Source organism: Acinonyx jubatus, chromosome D2, assembly GCF_027475565.1.
Source record: "Acinonyx jubatus isolate Ajub_Pintada_27869175 chromosome D2, VMU_Ajub_asm_v1.0, whole genome shotgun sequence".
NCBI lineage: Eukaryota > Metazoa > Chordata > Mammalia > Carnivora > Felidae > Acinonyx > Acinonyx jubatus.
Genome location: NC_069393.1, coordinates 44,318,148 through 44,345,915, shown reverse-complemented (window position 1 = coordinate 44,345,915; position 27,768 = coordinate 44,318,148). Strand labels below are relative to the sequence as shown.

General features: G+C 48.2%; 1 protein-coding gene across 4 annotated transcripts in view; it reads left to right on the top strand.

Moving 5' to 3' along the window:
* Positions 1–27,768, top strand: part of LOC106989774 (anthrax toxin receptor-like) — a 126,857-nt gene that overhangs the window by 33,545 nt on the left and 65,544 nt on the right. The window contains exons 10-18 of one of the 4 annotated variants that reach the window (XR_008292029.1): positions 12,224–12,319; positions 13,553–13,622; positions 14,191–14,269; positions 15,889–16,104; positions 17,372–17,407; positions 18,535–18,618; positions 20,059–20,136; positions 21,908–22,274; positions 25,240–25,374. Coding sequence is in view for 2 of the 4 variants with exons in the window: in XM_027063506.2 (XP_026919307.1) it covers positions 12,224–12,319; positions 13,553–13,622; positions 14,191–14,269; positions 15,889–16,104; positions 17,372–17,407; positions 18,535–18,618; positions 20,059–20,136; positions 21,908–22,135 (887 nt within the window). In the remaining 2 variants the exon portion in view is untranslated. Of the gene's footprint in view, positions 1–12,223; positions 12,320–13,552; positions 13,623–14,190; positions 14,270–15,888; positions 16,105–17,371; positions 17,408–18,534; positions 18,619–20,058; positions 20,137–21,907; positions 24,988–25,239; positions 25,375–27,768 lie in introns of those variants that run through there. The other 3 variants (XR_008292030.1, XM_027063506.2, XM_053207002.1) reach the window with 3 other exon arrangements.

The window sequence follows — 27,768 nt, the reverse complement described above, 5'->3', positions numbered from 1 at the left end:
GGAATGCATTTGGGAGAGGTGGCATGGCTTCCCAGGAAAAAAAGAGCTGGTGGGCACCAACATGCTGCCCTGTTCACTAGAATAGGAACAGAGACACTTACTGAAGGCAGCAAACCTTGGTTATGGCTTTTTCTGTGCTTTACCATAAACGTCAAACCACTGCACAGTCATGCAACTGTTTTTCTGGCTCAAATAAACACCAGCCATAGCACAGCAAGACTCTCCCCCAGAGGATCAGCGTGGGTCCATGCCACACCAGGTCCCTAAATTTGGAGCTCTGAAACCCAGTCACATGCCTGAGATAAAACACAGGAGTACTGTGCTGCCAGGCAGACAGACGGCTCAGACAGGGTGAAGGCAGCGTTCGGACATAAATCTGGGATACAAGAGTCGAGATTGTTTGCTCTTCTGTGATGGCTTCCTGAATAGTGGCAGGTGTGTACTCCCCTCTCCAGGGATGAAAGAGTGGGATGACACCATTTTCTGCCTGCACATTAATACAAACAGACTTCGGTGAGCAGCACATCAACTCCACCGGAGGCTGCAGCGACTTACACCAAGCCCCACCCCACTGCACCTGCAGGTACATCTTTACAAGGACAAGTCACTCTGAGTACCAGCACAACAGGCCCCTCCCCCAGAAGACTGGAACAAACCCCCTGCATGCACCAAGTTCAGTGATCATATACAGTGCTCCAAAGCTTCAGCCTAGAGGAAATAAGGTCTAGCTTCTTTTAACAAGCAGACCAAAACACACCTAAAACTTTCCATATAGTGGACAAGGTCCAACCACTCTGTACTGTAAGCAAGGAAAAACTCTGCAGAGGACTGACTTGAGGGACGGAACAGCCAAAACACAACAGTAGAGTCCACACTCTGAAACATTTCCTGAAGCACCAGGCACAAGACAGTATAGAACCCCTTCTTATTATAGCCATTATTCTCAGGAGCAGGAATATAACAGCCTTTCCTAACATACACACTCACACACACACACACACACACACACACACACACAACAGTGACCTAGACAAAAATGACAAGATGGAGGTATTCATCCCAAAAGAAATAACAGGAAGAAATCACAGCCAGGTATTTAATCAAAACAGATATGAGTAAGATTCCTGAAACAGAATTTAAAACAGTAATCACAATGGATAATAGCTTGGCTTAAGAAAAGCATAGAAGACACTAGAGAATCCCTTATTACAGAAATAAAAGAACTAAAATCTAGTTAGGCTGAAATTAAAAATGCTACAACCAAGATGCAAAACCGACTGGGTACAATGCAGAGGATGGACAAAATAGAGGAACAAATCAGTGATATAATAGATAAAATTATGGGAAATAATGAAGCTGAGAAGAAGAGGGGAAGAAAAGTATTGGATCATGAATGTGGACTTAGGGAATTCAGCAACACCTTAAAGTGTAGTAACATACCATAGTATTTTGCCAGTTTCACTATGATATGTCGTGCAGAAGATCGATTCAAGTTACGTCTGAAGGGAGTTCTCTGTGCCTCTTGGATTTCAGTGCCTTTTTCCTTCCCCCCTTCCCCAGATCAGGGAAGTTCTCAGCTATGATTTGTTCAAGCCCCTTTCTCTCTCTTTTCTTCTTCTGGAATTCCTATGATATGCATATTGTTCCGTTTGATTGCATCACTTAGTTCTCTAATTCTCCCCTCATACTCCTGGATTTTTTTCTCTCTCTTTTTCTCAGCTTCCTCTTTTTCCATAATTTTATCTTCTAATTCACCTGTTCTCTCCTCTGCCTCTTCAGTCCATGTTATGGCTGCCTGCATTTTATTTTGCACCTCATTTATAGCATTTTTTAGCTCCTCATGACTATTTCTTAGTCCCCTGATCTCTGTAGCAATAGATTCTCTGCTGTCCTCTATGCTTTTTCCCAGCCCAGAAATTAATTTTGTGACTATTATTCTAAATTCTTGTTCCGTTATATTGCTTAAATCGTTTTTGACCAATTCATTAGCTGTCGCTACTTCCTGATGTTTCTTTTGAGGAAAATTCTAACGTTTCATCATTTTGGGTAGTCCCTGTAGTGGCTCCAAACTGCAGAGCACTTCCTGTGCTGTCAGGAGTAACTTGTGTTGGTGGGTGGGGCTGCAGTCAGACCCAGTGTCTGCCCCCAGCCCACCACTGGGGCCACAGTCAGACTGGTGTGTACCTTATCTTCCCCTGTCCCAGGGGCAGGACTCACTGTGGAGTGGTGTGGCCCCTGTCTGGGCTACTTGCACACTGCCAGGCTTGTGGTGCTGCTTTGATGGGATCTGGCATATTAGCCGGGCTGGATCCGCAAGGTGCAAAGGGGTAGGAGGGACAGGCTTAGCTCGCTTTGCCATCAGTGGTCCCCTGGGGGAGGGGCCCTGCAGCACAGGGAGGGAGGCAGCCCTGTCAGAGGGATGGCTCCACAGAAGCACAGCTTTGGGCATTTGCGTGGTACAAGCAACTTTGGTGATGGGGACTGGTTCCCTTTGGAATTTCAGCTGGGGGATGGGAGAGGGAGATGGCGCTTGCCAGAGCCTTTGTTCCCCTGCCAAGCTGAGCTCTGTCTTCTGGGTCTCAACAACTCTCCCTCCTGGTGTCCTCTTGCCCTCCTCGCTCTCCAAGAGCAGAGCTGCTGACTTTTAACATTCCAGATGTTAAGTCCCTCTGGCTGTTAGAACTCACAGAGTTCGGCCCCTCTGCTTTTGTTAGCCAGACTTCGGGGGCTCTGCCTTTCTGGGCAGGCTGCCCCTACACCGCCCTGGCTCCCTCCCACCAGTCTGTGTAGCATGCACCGCCTCTCCACCCTTCCTACCCTCTTCCGTGGTACTTTTGTCTACCCATATGAACTAGATTTTAAACCAAAGAATGTAAAAAGAGATGAAGAAGGGCACTATGTCATAATCCATCAAGAAGATCTAACAATTATATATGCCCCCAACTTGGAGGAACCCAAATATGTAAATCAATTAATAACAAACAAACTCATTGACAATAATACAATAATAGTAGGGACTTTAACACCCCAACTACAGCGAGGGACAGATCATCTAAGCAGAAAATCAACAAGAAAACAATGGCTTTAAATGACACACTGGAACAGATGGACTTAACAGATATATTTAGAACATTTCATCCTAAAGCATTAGAATACACATTATTGTTGAGTGCACAAAAACATCCTCCAGAATGCATCACATACTGGGTCACAAATCAGCCCTCAACAAGGACAAAAAGATTTAGATCATACCATGCATATATTCAAATGACAATGCTATGAAACTTGAAGTCAACCACAAGAAAAAATTGGGGAAGACCACAAATACATGGAGGTTAAAGAACCTTCTACTAAAGAATGAATGGGTTAACCATAAAATTGAAGAAGAAATTAAAAAGTACATGGAAGCAAATAAAAATGAAAGCACAACACTACAAAACCTTTGGGATGCAGCAAAAGTGGTCCCAAAGGGAAGTATATTGCAAAACAGCTATACCGTAAGAAGCAAGAAAAGTCCTAAATACACAACCAAACTTTACACCTAAAGGAGCTAGAATGGGAACAGCAAATAAAGCATAAAGCCAGCAGAAGAAGGGAAATGATAAAAACTAGAGCGGAAATAAATAATAGAGAAACAAACAAACAAAAATAATAGAACAGATTAACAAAACTAAGAGGTGGTTCATTGAAAGAGTTAATAAAATTTGTAAACCCAAGCCAGATTTATCAAAGAGAGAAGAGAAAGGACCCAATTAAACAAAATCACAAATGAAAAAGGAGAGACCACAACCAATACCACAGATACAATTATAAGAGAATATTATGAAAAATTATATGCCAACAAACTGGGCAATCTGGAAGAAATGGATAAATTCCTAGAAACTCACAAACTACCAAAGTGAAACAGGAAGAAATCGAAAATTTGAACAGACCCATACTATTTTCAGACATTATACTCTATGTAGAAAATCCTAAAGGCTTCACCAAAAAATTGCTAGAACAAATACATGATTTCAGCAAAGTGGCAGGATATAAAATCAATGTACAGAAATTCATTGCATTTCTATACTCCAATAGTGAAGCAACAGAAAAAGAAATCAGGATTCGATCCCATTTACAATTGCACCAAAAACAATAAGATACCTAGGAATAAACCTAACAAGAGGTAAAATTTCTATACTCTGAAAACTATAGAACACTTATGAAAGAAATTGAAGAGGACACAAATAAATGGAAAAATATTCCATGCTCATGGATTGGAAGAACAAACATTGTTAAATGTCTATATTACCCAGAGCAATCTCCTCATTTAATGCAATCCCTATCAAAATACCAGCAGCATTTTTCACAGAGCTAGAACAAACAATCCTAAAATTTGCATAGAACCAAAAAAGACCCCAGATAGCCAAGGCAATCCTGAAAAAGAAAAACAGCTGGAGGCATCACAATTCCGGACTTCAAGCTATATTACAAAGCTGTAGTCATCAAGACAATATGGTACTGGCATAAAAACAGTCACATAGATAATGCAACAGAATGTAAAATCCAGAAATGTAATCACAACTATATGGTCAACTAATCTTTAACAAGGCAGCAAAGAATATCCAATGGAAAAAAGACGGTCTTTTCAACAATTGGTGTCAGGAAAACTGGACAGTGACATGCAGAAGAATGAAACTGGACCACTTTCTTACACCATATATAAAAATAAATTCAAAATGGATAAAATACCTAAATGTGAAACAGGAAACCATCAAAACCCTAGAGGAGAACACATGCAGCAACCTGTTTGATTTTCCTATAGCAATGTTTTACTAGATGTGTCTCCGAAGGCAAGAGGAACAAAAGGAAAAATGAACTATTGGGACTTCATCAAGATAAAGAGCTTCTGCACAGCGAAGGAAACAATCAACAAAACTAAAAGGCAGCCTACTGAATGGGAGAAGATATTTGCAAATGACATATCAGATAAAGGGTTAGTTTCCAAAATCTATAAAAAAAATTTATCAGACTCAACACCCAAAAAACCAAATAATCCGGTGAAGATATGGGCAGAAGACATAAACAGATTATTTTTCCAAAGAAGACATACAGATGGCTAACAGACACATGAAATGATGCACAACATCACTCATCATCACAGAAAATACAAATCAAAAAAATCAAAATACAAATCGAAACAAAATCAAATACAAAAACAAATACCACCTCACACCTGTCAGAATGGCTAAAATTAACAACACAAGAAACAACAGGTGTTGGTGAGGATGTGGAGAAAGGGGAACCCTCTTACAGTGTTTGTGGGAATGCAAACTGGTGCAGCCACTCTGAAGAACAGTATAGAGGTTCCCTAAAAATTTAACAACAGAACTACCCTATGACCAGCAACTTCACTACTAGGTATATACCCCAAAATTACAATAATACAGATTTGAAGGGGTACATGCACCCTGATGTTCATAGCAGCATTATCAACAGTAGCCAAATTATGGAAAGCCCAAATGTCCATGGACTGATAAATAGTTAAAGAAGATGCCCTATACACAAGGGAATATTACTCAGCCATAAAAAAGAATGAAATCTTGCCATTTGTAAAGAGATACAGTGTATCTCTTGCCATGGAGATACAGTGTATTATGATAAGTGAAATACCTCAGTCAGAAAAGAAAATCACATGATTTCATTTTATGTGGAACTTAAGAAAGAAAACAGATGACCATATGGAAAGTGAGATGAAAGAAAGGAAAGCAAACCACAAAACACTCTTAACTATAGAGAACACACTGAGGCTTGATAGGGGAGGTAAGCAGGGGATGGGCTAAATGGGTGATGGGTATTAAGGAGGGCAGTTGTTATGAGGACACTTGGTGTTATCTGTAAGTGATGAATCACTGATTTCTACTCCTGAAACCCATATTGCAATGTATATTAACTAGAACTTAAATAAAAATTTGAAAAAAAAAATAAAAGAATTAGATACAGTTCAATGGCCAGCATCATACTAGAAACATAGTCCAACAAAAGGTATCCACACAAATGCAACTAAACACACCTTGTTCTATGGAGAACGCCTCTCCCCGACATCTGGAACTTCACAAGCGTGCCCTCTCCGCCCCTACAAAGGTCCCTGAGTCAGTCTGGTGAGGACATCCTGTGCAGTGACTTTTGTGATAGAAGCCCCCTGCCTGCGATGAGCTCTGTGTGTACGGGCTTATATGTCTCATCATGGAGACTGGTACTGAGGAGGGTGGATGAGCACACTTACTCCCCTGGTAACAGCACACACAGCTGGATCTGGCCAAACGCAGACCCAGAGACCGGGTCGGCCTCTGTGCTCTTAACTGTAAGGCTATCGTGCAGTAGACCATGGGGTCAGACACAGCTGTGTTCAGATCTGGCTCTGCTGCAACCTGGAGCAAATTACCAAACATCTGTGAGCTCCCCTTTCGTCTCCAACAGCACCCACTCGCACATCTCTCGTAAGACGTAAGGCCGCGCGATCTTACAAGGACCGGCACAGGATCTAGAAGCTGGGAAGCCCTAACCAATAGTAGTGGTACTAATAGTCCCACCATCCTTGACGCCTCCACCCCAAGGCTGAGCTCATGGGCGGGGGGGTGGGGGGGGGAGGGCATAAAATCACCAGTATGAAAGCGTCTCCCGCTGAGCCAGCTGTTGGCAGCAGCTCTCAGACTCTTCCTGTCTTCTTAACCAACTCGCAGTGAGAGGTTGGAGGCGGGCAGGAGACTCCCACACAAGTAGGCTCTTGCCCTGCTTCTGCTTTAAAGCACCCCGCCGTGCAGCCGACCTGACAGCTTCATTCCTCTGATTATGTCCCCTGCACACACGCAGGTCATGGCGTCTGAGCAGCATGTCAAACTGCAGGTGCAAACATCAGTCGTTGTCCATCCCCCATGGCGGCCTGGCCAGGGTTACAGGTGCCTGCCACACACCCGCTGACAGCTCAACTCAGCATTTCCTGCTCTGACCTTTAAGATTGTCGCCCTCTTGACGAAAGCTGCCACACGACATGACAGTCACTTGGAGGCAAAGCTCAAGGCAAGAACCTGGACCCCAAGTGAAATAGAAAGAGCCATTTCATCAGGCTGTCATTTGAAATAAATCAGTGGGTCAGGGTGCCTTGGGAAGCAGACAGGGGATGAGCACGAGACTCCTGACCTCTTCAGTCTCTCAGGGTGCTCTCCAGGATGAGGCAGAGAGGCCTCTGCTGGCCTTCCTGCCTCTAGGGCTGTGCTCCAGGCCATCCTCTGCACAGGACCTCAGGGCACTGAGAAAGCCCCTTCCCTAACCCCAGCCTGGCCTGGAAGTCTGAGGCCCCTAGACCCACAGCAGGGCCAGTCAGGTCTTCCCTCAGCTCTCAGGCTGGGGGTGTCACTAGGCTTCCTACAAGACCCTACTTCCCCCCACTTTACAGGGTCCAGCCCATCCATCCTTTGACTCCACCCTCAGGAGGTTCATCCTTGTCCCTTTCTTGGTTCACTGGCCCCTCTGGATTCCCACAGCCCTTGGTCTGTCCTTCTCATTAGTCGCTTCTCACCTTGAATGTGCCATGACTTCTGCTTGGCTGTGTCACGGTTGATTCTTCTCATTCAGTTCTTTGATGTGTTACCAACCTTTTATGAAGGAAGCTTTCAAACGTACAGCAAAGTGGAAACAACTGTACAATGAACACCTCTGTCTATACTACCTGGATTTTGCAGTTACTGTTTAATATCTCACCATATTTCTTTATTGTTTATCCAGTGTGCTTTGTCTCTCCCTCTCTCTCGCTCTCTCTCTCTCTCTCTCTCTCTCTCTCACACACACACACACACACACACACACATTGCATCTTATTTTTTTATGTGTTTCAAGTCAATTACAGACATCAGGCTACCTCACTTCCAAAACCCATCAGTCTGCATAGCTTTACTTACACAAATATTTCTTTTTTTATGTTTTATTTATTTTTGAGAGCAAGAGAAACAGAGCATGAGTGGGGTAGGGGCAGAGAGAGGGAGACACAGAATCTGAAGCAGGCTCCAGGCTCTGAGTTGTCAGCACAGAGCCCAACATGGGGCTCGAACTCACAGACTGCGAGATCATGACCTGAGCCAAAGTCAGATGCTTAACTGACTGAGCCATCCAGGTGGCCCTATTTATACTAATATTTCTTAAGAGCTCTCCTTAAATTGCAGCAAACTTCAGTGTATTTTTTGACAACTTCTGAAAAATGCACACTCCAGGAAGACAGAATTTACCATTGTCCCTGGAAAATCCCCTCAGATCACTTGCCAGACAATCCTTGTCCCCAACCTCTGAAGGCAATTCTTCTCAGTTTTTCCTCCATAGGCTGTTTGATCCTTTAAAATATCTTCTCAGTAGACTCATGTAATATGAACATTCTATTTAAACATTCTGTTTGGCCAGGTACTCTGGGCACAGTGGTTTTGAGAATCATCACTCCTGTGTGTTTGCTGGATATACTTCGATATTTGTGTCTGGGAGGACAGCTGGAGGTGGCACCTTCTCATTCTTTTTCCTGTGTGTGGCTGGCCCAGAGCGAGTGTCTACAGAGCCCAACAACCATGGCACATCAGTGGTGGCACATAGTAGGACACAGGGCAGAGGCGGGCTTTTCTCTGAGAGCTGGTGGACAGGTCCTGCAGGGTGGCCAGGAGACTCACTGTGTGCAGAAGGCAAGGCAGACTGTGGGGCAGTAGGACCCAGAAGGCAAAAGCAGTGCAAAGACACCATTGCCACCAGCTTGGATAGCTACTGTCCCTCTACAATGAGGTTCCCCTTTTTCTACTACTACTGCGTCCCAGAAATAGCTACCATACATAATTGATAATATAGATGCAAATAGCTATATATGCTTTTCAAGGTATTTTTACATTAATGGGATCATGCAGTTCATAACATTTTCCAGCCATCTGCACATACTCCATTACACGGATGGAGGAAACTTCTTTCATTAGTCTCCCCTGGTCGATATTGTGGTGGTTCCTAATATGTGGCTACAGCAGGCTGTGCACGCCCTGAGGCTCACCTCTCTGTGGGCATGGGTCAGGATTCCCCGGATCAATTCCAGAAGTAGAATTGTGGCATTAAGAGGACACACAGCTTAAATGTTGGTCAGTAGAGTTGAATTTCTCCCAAAGAGCCGGTGCTGAGCAGCAGGTGGTGTCCCAGAGCCTGACCCTCCCAGGACAGGTCACTTCCACCCGGTGCCCTTGTCAGTCTCATGGTTGGTTGGTTGTCCTTCCTCACTGCTTGGCTTCCTCCTGATCTTGTCAGTGGGCTGCCTGCCTTCCCATCTCCTCTCTCTGGAGCCCAGGAGGCCTGGTGTAGAACTCTTCCTCCAGAAGGAAAGCTCTCATAAAGAAGGATTGGTCTCCCTGCCAGGGACTGGATGGTCCCTGTGCCACCCAGAGCGGGTGCACAGTGGGACTCTACCTGGGAAACACAGCTCCCTGAAAGCCAGTGTTCATCTGTCCTTGGCTTCAAAGCAAAATCCTTTAACTCCATGTCCCTTCTGCTCAAAAGTCTGACACCATCACCCTGCCTTCCACTTACCGAGACTTTCCATAGTGACGTTTTCTGAGAGCAGTAGTGCCTGGGGACACAGAGGGCACTGCTGTAGAGGAGAAGTAATGACTGAGCAGGGCCTGAAGAGCTGCAGGGCGTACATGGTGGGAATGGGGTCACAGACGTATGGACAGTGTGCAAGTTTCCCGAGTAGTGCAGATACTGCAAGGTTCCAGGCTGTCAAGCAGCCCTATCCTCAGTGGCTGCCCTACATCCTGAGCAATGGCGTGATAGCTGCTCAGAACTAAGACAAGAACAGAGGGGGGCAGAAGTGGCCTGGATTAAGCTCTAGATGTCAGATACTAGCCTTGTACCTGCCAGGGGTCTGGGAGAGGCCATCTGCCCTCTCTTAGCCTCGGTTTCCCTCTCTGTAAGCTTGGATAGGTATGCCTAACTCATGGGTGTTGGAGGTTAAGGAAACTGTAGATTGGCCCATAGTATATGCTCAGTTAGTGAGGAGTGTCATTTTGGATGAACACCGGTGTTACATGGCTTGGGCCTGGCACAGATTTGCCCACTTAGGGTTCCTTCTGCCTGTGTGCTTGTGGAAGAAAGGCTCTACTTGCCTTTTGCCTCCTCTGGAGCCTGATCTGTCCACATGCAGCCAGCTGACTTTTCCCTTCTCTGCCTGTATCTAATTATAATGTGGGCTATCAATTTACAGTTCTGTCTTGCAAGGAAATGCTTCTTTGCAACAAAAAATCCTGGAATGTAAATTGCAGATGACACTTCCTTGAGGCTGAGGGCCAACAGCTCTGCTGAGGGTGCTCCTAGCTGGGCTGATGAAAGGGTTTGCAGGAGACAAGGCCAACTGCTCCTTCCAGGCTAATCATAGAGCCCTATGTTATGATGGGAAGGGTCCTTATGAAGTGTGAACAGTGAGAAGGCAACCTGACACAATTGTGGTATTGGTTACTGTATACCACAGTTTACACAGCTGCAAGCCCAAAGTCATTAGCCTCCACTGCTGCACATGTCCAAGCCTGGATCATTCCAGTCCCTGAAGCTTGGTTAGAGAGAACATATTCCTTAAGGACATCAAGCCTGCCTAGATGGACAACATGCAGATTTTTTTAGCACAGGGCCATCAGTTGGCCCTACCTGCCCTCTATCAAAACCTCAGTGCTCTCTTCTCACTTCTATAGGACTCATGAGCTTCCTTGGGCAGGGCCACTGCCAGCAGGAGCCTTTAGGTGCCAGGCAGGTTCCATGCACATTAGGATGGGCTCAGGCCAAACAAAGGATGATTCACTGCAGTGTGATTGGTTCTGGAGTGGTGGTCTGCTGGCCATGGCAAACTGCTCCCTTGTGAACAAAACAGTGGCCCATGTTCAAGCCAATGGTTGACATGTAGAAATATGAACCTGCTGATGCCAGGTGCTCCCATTTTCCATAAAAGCTAGTAATATGGATTTTTAGGGACAATATGTAGACTTTCAATGTTGACTGCAATTTTGGGGAAACACTTGAAAGACTAACATACCATATCAGCAGGACTTGCTCAGCTACAGGGCAAGAATCTATTTTCTTTAAAGCAGAATTTGTAAATGTTGCCTCAATCAGTGGGAGCTGCAAGAAGACCTGAAGCAGGAGAAATCAGGATAGCCATATCCAAGGTTGCCCTGGAATTTTGAGAAATTGTTCCATTAGTTCATCGACCTAAGGCTAATCAAGCTTCAGGGACTGGAATGATCCAGTCTTGGACATGTGCAGCAGTGGAGGCTAATGACTTTGGGCTTGCAGCTGAAGACCTGCATGTTATCCTGGCCGAATCCTTTGGGATCCTGTCTACCATCTGTCCTCTCTGTCTCCTGGTGTTTACTTCAGGGTCTGGGAAGCACTAGGGAAGCCTCAGCACCCTGGTAAAGGTCTAGGGCCTAGACTTGCACCTCACATATCAGTGTTTCCACACTGAGAGAGTAAATGCTTCCTGAATCCTGGGCGGGTTGTCTGTAGTCCATGAAGCCTCAGGCAAAGGCAGGGGAAGAGCAATCATGTGAGACTTCCAGAACCACAGCTAAGACAGAACTTATCTTTACCTGGGGGATTCTTCTGTACAGAGTCCTGGGCTCTTTGCCTGCCTCACCTGAGTCCCATCCCTGCTCCTGGGCCTTCAGCCTGTGATAGGCAAACAGAAAGACTGGGAGGAGGAGGAAACTCCATGCATCAGGAAGTCATAAGGCACCCAGGCCTGGACAACCAGCTCCGGCATGGGACAGGGCTGTTTTCAGCCTTGTTATCCTAGCTCTTCTCTCATGTATATGGTAGACCCCATGGAAGGGACCTCCTGCACCCTTCAGAGAGTATTTGGACATTTCGGGGTAAGAAACCCAGGGCTGGCATTGCCCCTATGCAGGAGATGAGGCTGAATGCCTTAATGGGCTCCAAAGATCAAGGGTGGAGGTGAGGGGACCCTGAGTGCTCAAGCCCCCTTAGCACTCATAGTGGACCCTCAGTGAAATCAGGTGAGGATCTGACCACACGGGTCACACATCTTGGTTTTGACGTAGTTGCTTCCTTATGAGGAGTCCTTGGAAATGCAGTTTTTGCGTGACCTGCTATTAGTAGCCAATCAGAGGAAAGACAGCCCTCATCCCTCCCTCACACAGATCTTTGGATATTGACTTTGCAGAAGAATATGATATGAGATTTTATGATACTGACTTACATCAACACACGATGGATGAAATTGTTTGCAGATATAAGTTGGATGTCGACAATATCCTCCGTAAGTAGCCACCTTGGTGCCTCTAAGTGACAAACTCCCTACAATAGGCTGCCTTCCCCTCAGCCAGCCAGGCCTTTAATGCCCTTGCTGACCATTCACTGTTGGTCCTGTGAGGATAGATCAGCATGGACAAGTAGAAGGAGAGACCTGGCTGGGAAGCCTGGCGACCTATACCTCAAAGCTGGGAAGTCATCAACCACAAGAGCCTCTCCTAGCAGGGCTTTAACCCTTGCCAGGAATGGCTGTGGTGTGCTGGGTGTGCCCCAGATCTGTATTCCCCCTCCCTTGGCTCAGCTCTCACTGGCCTTGAGAGACAAGGACCCGAATCCATTGAGTCTGCTGGCGAGAAACACAGGCAGCCCTGGGCCAGGTACACTGGGAGCTTCACAGGAGAATGTGTGCATCTGGGATTGAGACAGGATGCCAGCTGCCAGGCCCAGGCCCAGGAATCCTGGCACAGGCACACATTACTTGTCTGACCTTGACCAAATGAGGGTTCTATTCTCAGCTTCTTTTTCCTCTACTGCAAGATGAAGTCAATATGACAGTCGAGCTAAACCACATCCCCTATGTAAGCCTATAATGTAAGGAAATACTCAGGCATCAGGTATTCCTCCATGATGGGTGAGTGGCCAGTAGAAGCACATGTTGGGTACGTAGATGTGCCCTCACACTGAGATGGGTGTGATCCTCCCCAGAGAGCAGGGTGGTACAGTAGGACTATCTCCCACTGAGCCCCCCCAGTGCATTCATTGGACCTGATGAGATTGTGTGCCGTGATGTCTTACTGCAGGGCCATCTGGTAAACCCAGAGCTACCTCCAGACATCACAACATTACACAGTAAATGTTTCAGTCCCTTAAGAGAAATGGTGTCTCTTAGGGACAGGACAGGCCCCACATTCCTAAGCAGGTGTCCCTTCCCCTCTATTCGCTGTGCCTTCTGTTGTTTATTGTGGTCTCAAGAAGTGTCCCTCTCCACATTTATTTTGTTCTTTGTTATTTCATTGTCTCCCTCCCATCCCTCAAATGTAGGGCCCTTGAGAGCAGGGACTCAACCTTTTCCATTCCAACCAGGCATTGCACAGGGCCTGGTGCATGGCAGGGGCTCAGAGGAAGGCAGCAAAGAGAAGCTGGCATCTGCCAGTGTTAGTCTGCTTGCCAGGGGCCAGCTGAGGGGAGATGGATGGATGGGCATGCTCATTGACATTATTCTCTTGTGGTTTTCTCCTAGATAAAAAACCTCTACTTAAGGATGATGAATCTTTAGCTTGCCCAGGACATGTATTTAAGGAGCCTGGACAGTAAGTACCTCAGGTCAGGGGCCAGTGGGAAGTTTTTGTCACCATGTGCTATGCAGAATGTGGGATGCTACTTCTGCTGTGACACTACATGTCTGTTTCAGAGGGCTCAGGGCATCCTTCATAACTACTCTTATTGGTCCTCCCCTGAGATGCTCAGGGTTCTGCTGTGGCCCAGTCTCTGCTGAGGAGGGCAGAATATGAGAACTGATGTTCCCAAGGGTGGTGCCTTTGCTACATGCAGCCTATCAGGGCTAAGCCAAAACTTTGTAAATAGAGAAGGGTCAGGATGGTGACACCAAGCCGACCTCCTTGGAAACTTAGCCTATGGCCACGATGGCATCTGACCCATGCAGGGTTCCTCATGCCTGGTCAGCCTGCACTGCAGAGGTTGACCTTGTAGGGCTTGGGATGAGCCCCCTCTTATCCATGCTGTGTGCTCAATGATGGACCAAAAGCCTGCTTATCAGAGTCTTTACAATGAGGACAGCTGTAGGCTGTGGTTTGAGCCAAGTGCAAGAACAAAACGTCTGCAGGGTAGTACACACGACATGACCTTTCTGTGCTTTAGGGTGGTCATCGTTCAATACAGCCTGAACAATGGTGTCACCTTCATTGAGGAGAGCATGAAAGTAACCAGCCTGAATTGTGTGAGTGCCACGGTGGGGCGGCATCCTCCATCCTGGGACTGTCAAGAGCACTGGCATTGGAGGAGAAGATAGTTGGCGGGGGGGGGGGGGGGGGGGGGCGGGGCACGGAAAGAGGACACATGCTGGAGGGCCTGAGAAAGTAGCTTATGCAGACAGGCAGCTGGGACGACTTCTCACAGCCAGCTTGGGGCCCTCAGCCCTTCATTGGCAAACCATCCGCACATCGGGGTTGTGAGGTGCCCTGGGAGCGCTTCCACAAGAGCATCTGCCATGTAGCTTCCTGTCCAGCAGGTGCTGCAGAACCTCTGCTGTCTCTCTCTGGGAACCAGGTGTCCCTGAAGGCAAGGGAAAGGGAACGGTTAGAGCTCTAAGCAGAGTCCAGAAATGGTGCTGGGGCTCTGCCACCCCGCCTCACCCCTTGCCACCTCTGCTGGCCCAAGAATAGTGGTGGGGAGCTCGGGGCTCCATCCTGCATTCCAGCTGGGCAAGTGGGAGAGGCTTGGAGGCAAGTGTTAGGAGCCCGAGTCCAGGACCTCTGGGGCAGCGGGGTGCTCCAAATCCGGGCCCCAGACACAGGGGATCTGGAGGGCGGGACCCACTGTGGCCCTGTGCAATCAGGGTGTTTCAGCAGCTGCTGACACAGCTGAACCCACACACGCCCATCACTGCCCGCGAGCCCAAGCCCGCTTGAGGAACACCCCTGTCATTTTGCAGAGGGCACCAGCCTCCCCTCTGCCTCTGCTGCTTTCTCGTGCTCCTCAGCCATCCGTCTCCACTAACTCTCTGACCTCTGCTGGACCTTGCTCTCCGGCACTTGGTAGGAAGCTGCCAGGGCTGTGGGGAGGGCCTGGGACTCAGCTCAGGGACGGGCACGTGGGAAAGAGGGTGTTACTCCCAGGTGCCCACTTCTCAGAGCTCCACGTCACCCGGGCACCTGGGGCGGGGCAGCATGACATGGGCGACAGAGCACGTTAGGCACAGGAAGAGGGCTGCCTGGGAGGAGCGATGCCCGTGCCTGATTGCCACCAGCCTAGTGTCCAGTCCCAGCTGGGAGGGTTCCAGCAGCACGGACAGTCCTCTGACTGTGTGTTCGCTTGTGCCAGGACAGGCACTCACCGACCAGCAGACCACACTCAGCCATTTGTCCCTCAGGAGCCTAACTGACAGGCCGCCCTCAGCAGGCACATTTAGGAAAGAACTCAGGAGGAGCCTGAGCTCATGGGCCCCCACCCTGCTTCCCCCTCCTGGGCACAGACTCTGTCCCCTGTAGCTCCCCTGCCTCAGGGAAAGCTGAGCATTTGGTTTAGGGCAGGACTGCACCGCGTGCGGCTGAGGCGTGCAGTGAGGGCTGGCATGTCACACATGGGGATTCCGGTCCTTGTCAGGGATCTGGGCCAGAGCCTCGGAACGAAGCCAGTGGTGGGCTCTGTGGCCCAGGGCTCCACAGCGGCTCTTTGAGTGCAGTCTTGTCCTCCAGGCCTTAGTGCTCCCTGGAGGTGGGGAAATCTGAGATGAGTGGGAACACGCGATGTGCAGGTGCAGTGTAAGGTGCTGGGGGGAGGCACCCAGTGAGGGCCATCCAGACCCACCCAGGACTCTGACTTTTGTGCTTTTTGCAGGGCAATACATCGGAGCCCACAGATGCCCCAAAGGAGGAGACTTCAATCCCCACAGTTGTCACACAGAAGACAACAGTGCCCACAGTTGTCACACAGGAGGCACCAGCACCCATGGCTGTCACAGAAAAGCCTACCCTTGACTACCTATTCCCATTGTTCGTCCCAACCCTGATCATTATCGTGGTGGTGATCTGCTGTCTCTGTTGCTGCAGGAAGGTGAGTGACCCCTGTGAGTGATCCACACGGCCCTATGACACAAACTGTCCCCAGGCCACAAGGTAACCAAGCCCCACTCACCCCATGATCTTGCCAGTGGGCAGGTTCCCATCAGCTCCCAGTTCATCACATGGGCAAACACAGGCACAGACTGTGTCTACCATTCCTGGTCAGAGACTCAGCTTGCATCTCAGGGACCCCCTGCTTCATGCTTGTTTCCAGAAGTGGCCTATGAGTTGCCCTGTCCTCTGGGGAGAAGTCACCCCAGTACCTAGTGACAAGAGAGGCATCACAGCAGCCAGGCTTCTGGAGAACTCAGGGAGACCAAGCACCAGAAGAGGCCTCTGATGCTGAGAGAGGAAAGCGGGTCCCATAGGAGGCACTGGGCCCACAAAAGAGAATCTGCTGGAAGGGATGATTCCTAGCCTCTGGGGCAACTGAGCCTTGGAAACCAGTACAGATTTCTGCACACAACCAGTGCATCCCTCCTTCCTTCCTCAGTCATTACTAAGGGCCAGGACATGATGGGCCCCATACTTGGCACACAGGGACGGGAAAGGAGCTGCCACCATCTTGCACACAGGAGCTCACAGTCTGGTGTCTGCTCTAGTATTGGTACCTGGGGGTGGCGGGTAAAATGTCAGCCTCATAGGCTGTGGCATCAGGGCCCTAGCAAAGGAGAGACACTGGCCCCCGGGGAGGGAGGAGGGCAGACGTACTGGCTGCTGGGTTTGCAAGGACATGGGACAGAGCTGGGTGAAGGAAGAGGAAACCACAGAGGTGGGAAAGGACAGAGCAAAGCAGCAAGACAGAAGCAGGCCAGATTGCTGTGGAGGGGGAGCTGTGAGGACAGAAAGCGGGAGTGGGGGCTGTCAGCACAGAGTGGGGACTAGGGAAGGCTGCGGGCTGTGGGAGGTGAGGGGAGAGGAGGAAGGGAATTGGATGTGTTCTCTTGTCTTCATGTCATGGAAGGGCTCCTAATGAAAACTACTGCGTGGACACCTCTGCCAGGGACCAGGCACCCTAGTCTGGCTGTCTTCCTGTCCACCGCCAGGGAGGTCCGATATCCCTTTGATAACCCAGGAGCCTGAGCCTTGGGATGCTGGAGCCAGTTGGCCACATCCCATAGACAGTGGGCTCGCAGACTGACACCCAAAGCCCATGTTCTGTCCCACTGCTGCTGAGTAGGGTCCCCTTCTGTCTGCATGGCTGAGCCAGTGCCCTTCATGCTCCTCCAGCCTATGTTCATGTCTCTTTAACATTCTAGCCCTGCAAGGAGCTACCAGTGCAGAAGATAGTAATGGTAAGTCCTGATTTTTGTCCTCATGTCAGCGTGCCCAGTGCCCACACAGACCTTCACAAAAGGGAACCACACAGACCTTCACAAAACCTGCCTGTGGGACACTTCTACCCCGTGCCCCACTGCCTGCCACCTACCTGGGCAGAGAGAGCTGGCCGAAAAAAGAGGGTGATGGAGCGGCAGGGAGGGGCCTCAGGAGGCCTTAGGACTCAAAACACCTTTCCCAGGTGTGCGCCACAGCCTGATCCAGGGCCTTTGCCACGAAATTAGTAGCTTGAGATAACCTGTTTCAGCAAGTGCTGTGATCCTCATTGAAATATTAGTGGCTTTTTAAATTTTTATCAATTTCCAAAGGACTATTTATAGTACACAGGTGAACTTTCAGAAAAGGAGCCTTCGCTTTCAGAACTTGGTCCCTGCCCAGGCTCTGATGTATGTTGGGCTGCATTTTGTTGATCTCCATCCCTGTCACCCGCCAGGGCAAGAGGTTTGGCCACAATTATATTTTAGTGACTACAGGCTGGGGAGGTTGGAGGAGAGTGTGTTATTTGGCATTGAGCTGTGAGGCAGGCCCGGCCCAGATGAGCACATGGAGCCAGGGCCGGTGAGCTGTCTGTGGATCCTCAGGGTAGAAGCCTAAAAGAGATCCAGAGGAAGTAGTTATAGCAGGACACTATGTCAGAGGAAGGGGACCGGGCCTGGGTTTGGGTAGGAAAAAGACCCCACTGGCCAGCGCTGTACTGACTGATGGCACTGTTGCCTGAGGAGGCTGGATCTGCCAGGGGCAAATGAATGCAGTCCGGGCCCCTGCAAATGCTCCCACCCTGACAGCCCTCCTGCCCACTGCACAGCCCTGAGACCAGGATTTTCCACCAAAGGCAGATCCCGGGACCAAAGGGACAGGAGAGACTTTGTCAGCCTTTGGGGAAAAGGTCATATTTACAAAAATAGTATTTCCTGGTTTTTACCATGTGGGACACTGCCATAGTGTAGGATGCTACTGATGTGTCCTTAAAATCTCCCAATGCACCATTGCTGAAAGGCCATTAAGAGGTGCGGGAGCGACAGATGTTATATGTCTGCACCAGAAGCTCCCAGACAAAACAGCAAAATGTGCTTTCTCTTCCTAGAAGCCAGAGACATGTATACAGACACGTACCCCGGTGATTGTCCCTTCTTGTATGTACCAGGAAGACACTATAAGTCGGATAGAGGTGAGAAGGGCCTTTAGGTGGGGCTGAGGGACAAGGGAGGGCAGCCAGTCCATGGCTCCACATGAACCGTGGCTTGGGTGGAGATGAGCTTTGTGGGCACTACATCGATCGCTGGGCACCAGAGAAAATGCCGAGGCCATCCCAATCCTGGGCCCCAGGAGAGGGCAAAGACTGTGAGGGCTCCTGCCGTCACCAACACCACTTGGAGCCCGGCACCAGGCTTGGAAGGGGCCCAGGTTTTCAGATGTTGGTGGCTGGCCACAGCCCGCCAGTCCCAGGCTGTCTGAGGTTGTCAGCAGCTCCAACAATGGCTTCCATTTTCTTGGCCACCAGGCAGAGGAGTAAAACACAAGCTCAATCACAAACAGTCTCCCACAGGTCAGAAAAAGAATCGTTTAAGGAAAATTCTGAGCAAAGTTTGTTCCATGATTCAGCTCAGCAGAGTGAGGGACTAAGTTAACTATGTTGTCCTTGGACGCACTGACATGGGGACAAGGGCCTCAAGGAGGAGGAGGCTGTGAGGAAACATCCTCACAGAAAGTGCTAGGGCCGCACCCTGGGAGGGAGCTCCCAGCCCTGCAGGGGGGCATGAAGACAGGGTGGGGAGGCGCCAGGCAGCCCTGGCTGAGGAAGGAAGAACCCCATATTCTTCCTTTGTGGGCTTTGCCCTCCTCCTGGTCCTGCATCTGAGGCGATGCACCCGTTGGAACCTCTGTACCAGGGCCCGGGCACGTTAGTCCTAGTCCCGCTGTCTCCCTGTTGACCCTGCAAGGAGCCCCAGATGGCAACATGACAGCCTGCAGACAATCAGCCTGGGGGCTCAAAGAAGCCAAACTGCTTCCAGACAGGGCAAAGGTCATGGCCTGGGGCTTATTCCTGCTCACAAGGCACAGCCCCACCTGCCCCCTCAGTAGGGCCCAGAGAGGCCTGAACTGCAGGTCCTGAAGTCGGGAGGCCACCTGCCCCTGGGTCCAGGGCCTCTCACTGGTGTCCTCCCCTCCTCTCTCCGGAGCAGCCCCGGGATCAGCCCTCGTCCCCACCTGCTCCTGGTGTGCCCCAGTGCAGGCCCTTGTCCTCTTCTCCCAGCTCCTGCCCAGATCCCTGATGCCCACATCACGTTCCCCTGCAAGACCTCTCCTTGCGACCCCGCATGTCCCCCACCTTGGACCCTTCCTCTCAAAGTAGCCCCTGCCTTCTCCTCCTACACCAGAAATACAGACTCATTTCGGGTTCCAAAACAATCTTTGACCTACAGTGACACTGCCTTCCCTGAAACACACAAGGCCACCAGGCCCCTTCCCCAGGTGGAGACTACAGGGCGGCCTCGGTGTGTTCCTGGGGACAGAGCCCTCTGGAGCCATCTCAGGCAGAGGGGCCTCTACCCCTCTGGAGGTGACGGCCAGGCCCTGGAGCTTCCTCACAGCCACATCTGCTTTTCAGGGCAAACTGGACACCTTGTGTGACTTTGTGCAAAGCTGCAACCAGATCCCATTGATGTGGTGTCAGCCCAGGAACGCGGTAAGCAGGGACCCAGGGATGTTCCCTGGGCAGGCGCCCTTTTCTCTTTGCCCTTGGCAGCTGAGCTCAGGGACTATGGGTCAGAGAGCCCTGTCCAGGCATCTTCCGGGAGGATGCCCCAGAGGAGGAGACGCGGTGCTCATGAGCCTCCTGTGTGGATTCTGGGTGGGGAGCCTGCAATTCCTTGCTGGTCCCCATCAGAAGGACAAGAAGCTTTCTTGGGGAGAGTGTTACCCAGTGCCTCCAAACTTAAGTGAAAGAGGCTGGAGAAGGAGGCAGGCCAGCAAGTTCTCCTGACCCCCAGCCATCATCCCTCCCCACCGAGCTCCCCAACCTGTGTCTGCTGGATCCACACCCTCATCCTCTGAGACTCTCCTGGGCGGCTCCCTCATGTGCCAGGAATGCTGGAGGGCATGGTGACACCCCCATGTTGTTGGCCAACATTGCGTGCTTTTGCCAGCTAGTAGAGTCCCTCCATGTGCCACTGCCTGTGACAATGGGGAGAAGCCTGCATGTTACAGGTGTCCCCCTTGGAATTTAATAGTTGTGACGGCTAATTGTTACAGAGTTCCTCCTATGCCAGCTGCCAGTCTAAGAACTTTCCATAATTTCACATTCAATCCTGCCAGTAACTGTACGTGCAGGTACTAATATGCCACTTTTTCCAAGGGGGAACTAAGGCACAGAGAAATCAAGCAACTTGCCCCAGGTCACAGAACCTGGGAGTGGCAGAGCTGGAGTTGAACCCCAGGGCCTGCCTCCACCCTTCTCACTGCCCTGCCCCCACCAGGTCAGCACTCATGAAACCATAATGGTTTCCCCAAAACCAATGCAGGGCTCAGAATTAGGGCCCATGAAGAGCATGCTCCTGGCTTGCCTGGGAATCATGTGCCTAAGTTTCCCCATGATCAGAACCTCAGACTGGGCCAGGTGTCTGGAGGACGTGGTGTCCCCAGTATCTATAGTGAGGGCTGCATTAGTCATTTGGTTGGTTCAGGCAAGCATGACTCTCCCTGGTGGCCAGGTGAGCATTAGGATTCCTGGGCATGCCTGGGAGTGGGGACCCTGCCGAAGAGACACACTGGATGTGTGCTGACACACATCCAGGCTTGCCTGGGAATCATTCCCTGGGCTTCCCCATGATCACACCCTTTTCAAAGACTGGGCCCAGTGCCTAGAGAATGTTGTGGTCCCCAGTATCTGTAGTGAGGACTTCCTTGGTCACATTCAATGAATACTCACTGTCTGGCTGGGCAGATGGACATTCAGAATGCCGAGCAGTATCATTCTCTTCCCACACCAAGAGACCGATGGGTTCTGCTGCCATATTCCCATCACCCATGGGAAGGTACCCCTACACTCCCTGACTTTGGGGGACCTGGATCCTGGCCTGAGGGCTGAGATGAAGGCTTATCCCTTCATCACATATTTCCACAGAAAGTCTGGGAAACACTGGAGCTGCAAGGCCCCTTCCTTGCTTCCCAGGCCCCCAGTCCAACAGGGAACATCAAGTCCAATACCAGAGGGAAAGGGTGTTCTGAGTCAGAAAACCTGGGGTGGCTGGGGGACACAGGGAAGACTTCCAGAAGCTGAACAGCGTCTTAAAATAGCAGCCCAGCCTGGAAACCTGCACCCAGGAGAAGAAGGGCATCAAGAAAGGCCTACTGTGTTGGTCCAAAGGGTTTAAATCCCTTGAGCCAAAGACACCAAAGCCTTCTGGTCCTAATTCCAGTGGCTTCCCAGTGACCTTCTCTCTCTTCTTTTCCTACAGGGGAAGTATATCATCTTCAACTTCGTGAATCCCCTCTGCGGGCAGTTGCCCTATAGCCCAAACATTTGCCTTCCACCCAGCCAGGAGTGCTTTCCTCTCAACAGCTGCTGCTCACAATGCCAACACCCCTCCTTCATATGCTCCCAGCCACCCTCCAGGATGCTGTCACTGCTCCCTCCTCCTGCGCATGCACTCTCCAGAACTACTTTGTCACTCCCACCCCCATAACCCAGCCTCTAAAGTCCCCAAGACCCAAGACTGTTAAGAGCTCTTTGTGTACCGAATTGGATATATATATATATATTGAGTCTTGGTTTACGATCAAAGGAGTTGGAATTGTGGCTGATCAACAAGAATTTGTTGCCTGGTAAGCATTGTTTCGCTGTATGTGACGTATCTATACTGCTCCTGCCAGGACAAAGCACCCGGTTGTTCTGTGGATGCAGACGTTGATGCGCCTGAGTCCCCACAGCCCACTCTTTATCTGTCATGTGGTGATTTAGCCAAATTCTGTTCTTTGAGGAAAACCCATAGTGTCTTTGAAATGTGAATATGCCCTGTGTCAACCAGTCATTGGCTATTATTTAATATTTGGGGCAAGTTACTTAATCTCTCTGTGTTTCAATTACCTCATTGAAAAGATGGAGATAATGGTGACTTCTCTACAGGATGGCCTTTAGGGTGGTGGTGTGCACTGCAGTGTGCCTAGCACAGGGCCAGGTCCCTACTAAAGACTCAGATGTCCAGTAGCTAATGTCTTTGTTTTTTGTTTTAGGAGTGGACAGAAAGATGAGCTCAGAGACATCAAGAAATATCTGGTGAGGTCAGGACAGTCAGAATGGAGACCATGCCTGAGCCTTTCAGCTCTGGCCACCAGGGCATGGGGTTGGTATACCCCCAGGTCCACCACCCACATAACCTCCAAAACACCAGTGGGAAAAGCCATGGTATTTACTACCTCCTTCAAAAATGTTAGTTCCTTTTCCATACCCTTAATATTTCTCATGATACAAAGGAGAACCGTGGTGCCCACTTTCCTGAGCTTTCAAATCTGCTTCCCTCCTGACAGAGGCAGACTTCCTAGTTGTTCAAACCCTTTCTCATTAAGTCTGTGTTGACCTGATCAAAGTTTTTCTTCTACACTAACATGTTTGAAAACCATCCATAGACAAGGCTCCATTTTTAAAATTCCAGAACATGGGAGTGACGTTATAGCATTTCCCTGGACCATGGTGTCTGAAAAGGGCAGGAGAAATTACTACATCCTGACCTCACCACCCCTCTCCCAGGCTGTCATTGCACTACAGTGAAAGGGTTCTCTTCGGCCTATGGTTTCTCCGGGGCGGGGGGGGGGGGGCCGCGGAGAGAGAGACTAAGGTGGACATCTAGCCTTTCCCACCTTTATGGGACACTCCCAGAAAACCTACTCTGGTCTCCCTAACCAGAATCACAGGTGTAAGCTGTAGGGATTGAGTGTGGAATTTGATTTGGATGGAATAGATAGGAAGGTCTCTTAGCAACCAGTGTTCAGAAATTGGCAGATTGTGTTCCCCTTCTTGGTGATCCCTGAGTACAGATACTAGCAAGTAGTTCTCAAAGAGAACCAAGCCAATGGTCCCATCTAGTCAAGGAAACTTTGGGCAGTTCTGCCTGATTCAGGCCTTCAGCCAACAAGCCATGCAGCCCTTACAGCCTGTTGTAGCCCTTCACCCAGGCAAGGAAGCAAATTTCTACCCCCATCTACGAGTGAATATGGCCTCCAGTTCACAGTCAGGAAGCCTAACCAGAATACCTGAAAGCTGCATAGCTCATCTTATTGCACTGCTTACAGTGGCATCCAAGCAAAGAATGCATCCAGCAACTCTTCCCAACTGCAGAACCAAAGTGGTGGCCCTATCTGGCCAGAGAACTTCGTGGGCAGTTCTGCCTGATTTTTGTCTATAACCAATGAACCATCTTGGAGTCTGTTCTGCTGTCCTGCCTAGAGAGGGAAATGGGTTCATGGCCCCACATGCTACTGAGTAGAGCACTAGGCAGTCTGACCAGAGAACTTGGGCAACTACAGAGCCCATTCTACAACCACACTGGTGCATGGAATCAAGAAAACAGTGCTATCCGACTGTTCCCAGCCAGTATCACTCCACTGACCTCAGGGCTTGGACAGTGGCCTCACCCAAATAGAAAGCCTGATAGCAAGCCCCACTTACTCAAATACACTGTCTACTGACCCTTCCAGAACCTCAAGCTGAGCTGACTTGTGAAGAACTGTGTCTGCCAGAGCAAACTTGTAAAGTCAGGACTAAGAGACTGTTTAGTCAAATGTGTACATACCAACACAATGAATCTGAAAATCACAATCAGGTAAACATGACACAGTGAGTACAAACTAATAAAGTTCCAGTAACTGACTTTAAAGAAATGGAGATATATGAACTTTATGGCAGAGAATTCAGAATGATCATTTTAAAGAACTTTAGTGAACTACATGAACACACAGGCACAAAACTAAACAAAATTAGGAAAAACAATACATGAACAAAATGAGAAGATCAGCAAGGAAATCGAAACATTGTGAAAAGAAAGCCTTACCGAGATGGAGTCAGAAGGCCAACATGGAATCTACCCCAAAAACCAAGAGCACACTTTACACACTGTGTGTTAGACAATTTGACAATAAATTATACTAAAAATTTTTTTAAAAAATTTTTAATTGAAAAGGCCAACAGGGGGAGCTCTCAGGCCCTACCTCTCCTCCTCAATTTCAGACTCCACAGGAAGAGAAAGTCCACAACTACTTTACTATGCTGACAGGAGGAAGAAAGGTTTTCCTCCTTCCCCAGCAACAGCCCTGCCAATGAAAGACTGTCTCAACTCAGCCAATGGAAACTCACTATACTTCAGATTCCCAGTTTACTCCAGTGACTTTTTTTTTTTTTATAACAGCCCACCAAACTTCCCTTTTCCTCTATTTAAAGAGCAGTCCTCTCCTTTGTTCTCAGGATTTGCCTGTGGTTTTGCAGTAGCTTGCCTGTTCCAAGTTGCAGTTCTCTGCTATTCCTGGTAAAATAACTGACAGTTTTATTTCTTTTTTTTTTTTTAATTTTTTTTTCAACGTTTATTTATTTTTGGGACAGAGAGAGACAGAGCATGAACGGGGGAGGGGCAGAGAGAGAGGGAGACACAGAATCGGAAACAGGCTTCAGGCTCTGAGCCATCAGCCCAGAGCCTGACGCGGGGCTCGAACTCACGGACCGCGAGATCGTGACCTGGCTAAAGTCGGACGCTTAACCGACTGCGCCACCCAGGCGCCCCCTGACAGTTTTATTTCTAAGGTTAACAATAACTGGTGATCAGAAGTGGGATCTAGAGAAGACCCCCAACAATTCCAAGGCTGGTGAGCAAACAGATGGTGGTACCCCCAGAGCTAATTGGACTCACTGCTTTCTTGCCAACCCTGGAGTTTGAGGGTAAGTTTTCTCCTGGATTTTGTGCTCCACTCTCTGTGTATGAGTTCTCCTGGTTTTATTCAGAATCTGTTTTCAGGCCTTGTCCTTTCTGTGAGTATAGCCTTTGGCCTGACACGTTTTTGGAAATGGACTATTGCTATTGAACTTTACTGGCCTTTGGTCTGGTTCCTTTGGGAACTAGCCCATTCCTATTGAAACTGCACCATTTAGAAATTGTTCTTTTTGCTCTAGATTAACAACAACAACAACAACAACAAACCCTCCAAGAATGGGATCCCAGTCATCAAAATGCTTTGAGACTTTCCCCACCACCACTGGGACTTTAGATTTAAGATCTGTGGTGCCTCCTCATGCACATTTATAACTAAGTGGACCAACTTAACCAAAAGTAATTTAGAACTGCATCGACCATTGTGGGGAATTTTCAGTCTCCCACACTTGTTTTTTTCAAAATTAAATTAGAAAGTCATGGCTTCAGCTAACAAAAACAAATGAAAACAAACAAGCAAAGTGAATGGGATGTCTGTTTTAACTGGTATCTTGAAGCTTCCAAACATTTTCAGGATTCTAAGTTTGCCTCTGTCTTTTTGGGGGGTGTTTTAATTCATTTACTCCTAATCAAAAATTCATTTTGATACATAATATATACAAAATTCAAAAGTTACAGAGGGTATGCAATGAAAAAGAAGTCTCCCCGCCACTACGCCTGCCCAGTTCCCTTCCTGGAAGGCAGCCTCAGTTACAAACCCCTCTGTTTCTTTCCAAAGTTAATCAATGTATACATAAGTATATATGTGCATAGTATTTTATTTTTTCTTTTATTTTTTAATTTTTACTTTTATTTATTTATTTAATTTCAAGTTAGTTGACATACAGTGTAGTATTGGTTTCAGGAGTAGAATCCAGTGATTCATCTCCTACATATGACACCCAGTGCTCATTCTAACAAGTACCCTCCTTAATACCCATCACCATTTAGCTCATCCCCCCACTCACCTCCCTTCCAGCAACCCTCAACTTTTTCTCTTTAAGAGTCTCTTGTGGTTTGTCTCCCTCTGTTTTCTCCCTCCCTCCCTCTTTCCTATTTTTCCTTAATTTCTCTTTTGTTCATCTGTTGGGTTTCTTAAATTCCACATGTGAGTGAAATCATAAAATATTTGTCTTCCTCTGATGGACTTATTTTTCTTGGCATAATACACTCTATTTCCACCCACATTGTTCCAAATGGCAAGATTTCATTCGTTTTCATCACCAAGTAATATTTCATTGTGTGTGTGTGTGTATGTATGTATATATATACATATATACATGTATATGTATATACGTATATGTATATATATATGGCATATCTTCTTTACCCATTCACCAGTAAATGGACATTTGGGGTCTTTTCATAATTTGGCTATTGTTGATAGTTCTGCTATAAACATTAGGGTGCAAGTACCATATCAATTCAGCATTTTTGTATCCTTTGGATAAATACCTAGTAGTGCAATTGCTGGGCTCTAAGGTACTTCTATTTTTAATTTTTTGAGGAACCTCCATACTGTTTTGCAGAGTGGCTGCACCAGTTTGCATTCCCATCAGCAGTGCAAGAGGGTTCCCCTTTCACCACATCCTTGCCAACATCTGTTGTTAACTGAGTTGTTAATTTTAGCCATTCTGACAGGTGTGAGATATGTCATTGTGGTCTTGATTTGTATTTCCCTGATTATGAGTGATGTTGAGCATCTTCTCACATGTCTGTTAGCCATCTGGATATCTTCTTTGGAAAAGTGTCTGTTCATGTCTTCTGCCCATTTCTTCATTGGATTATTTGGGGGGGGATGTTGAATTTGATAAGTTCTTTATAGATTTTGGGTACTACCCTTTATCTGATAGGTCATTTGCAAATATCTTCTCCCATTCCATTAGTTGCCTTTTAGTATTGTTGATTGTTTCCTTCACTATGCAGAGACTTTTTATCTTGGTGAGGTCCCAATAGTTCATTTTTGTTTTTATTTCCCTTGCCTCCAGAGACATGTCTAGTAAGGCGTTGCTGCATCCAAGTTCAAGAGATTGCTGCCTGTTTTCTCCTCCAGGATTTTGATGGTTTTCTGTCTCACATTTAGGTATTTCATCAATTTTGAATTTATTTTTGTGTATGGTGTAAGAAAGTGGTCCAGTTTCATTCTTCTGCATGTCACTGCCCAGTAGTTCTCCAAGCACCATTTACTGAAGAGACTGTCTGTTTTCAATTGGATAACTCTTTCCTATTTTGTCAAAGGTTAGTTGACAATACATTTGTGGATGAATTTCTGGGTTCTCCATTCTGTTCCTTTGATCATGTATCTGTTTTTGTGCCAATACCATACCTTTTTGATGATTACAGCTTTGTAAGACAGCTTCGAGTCT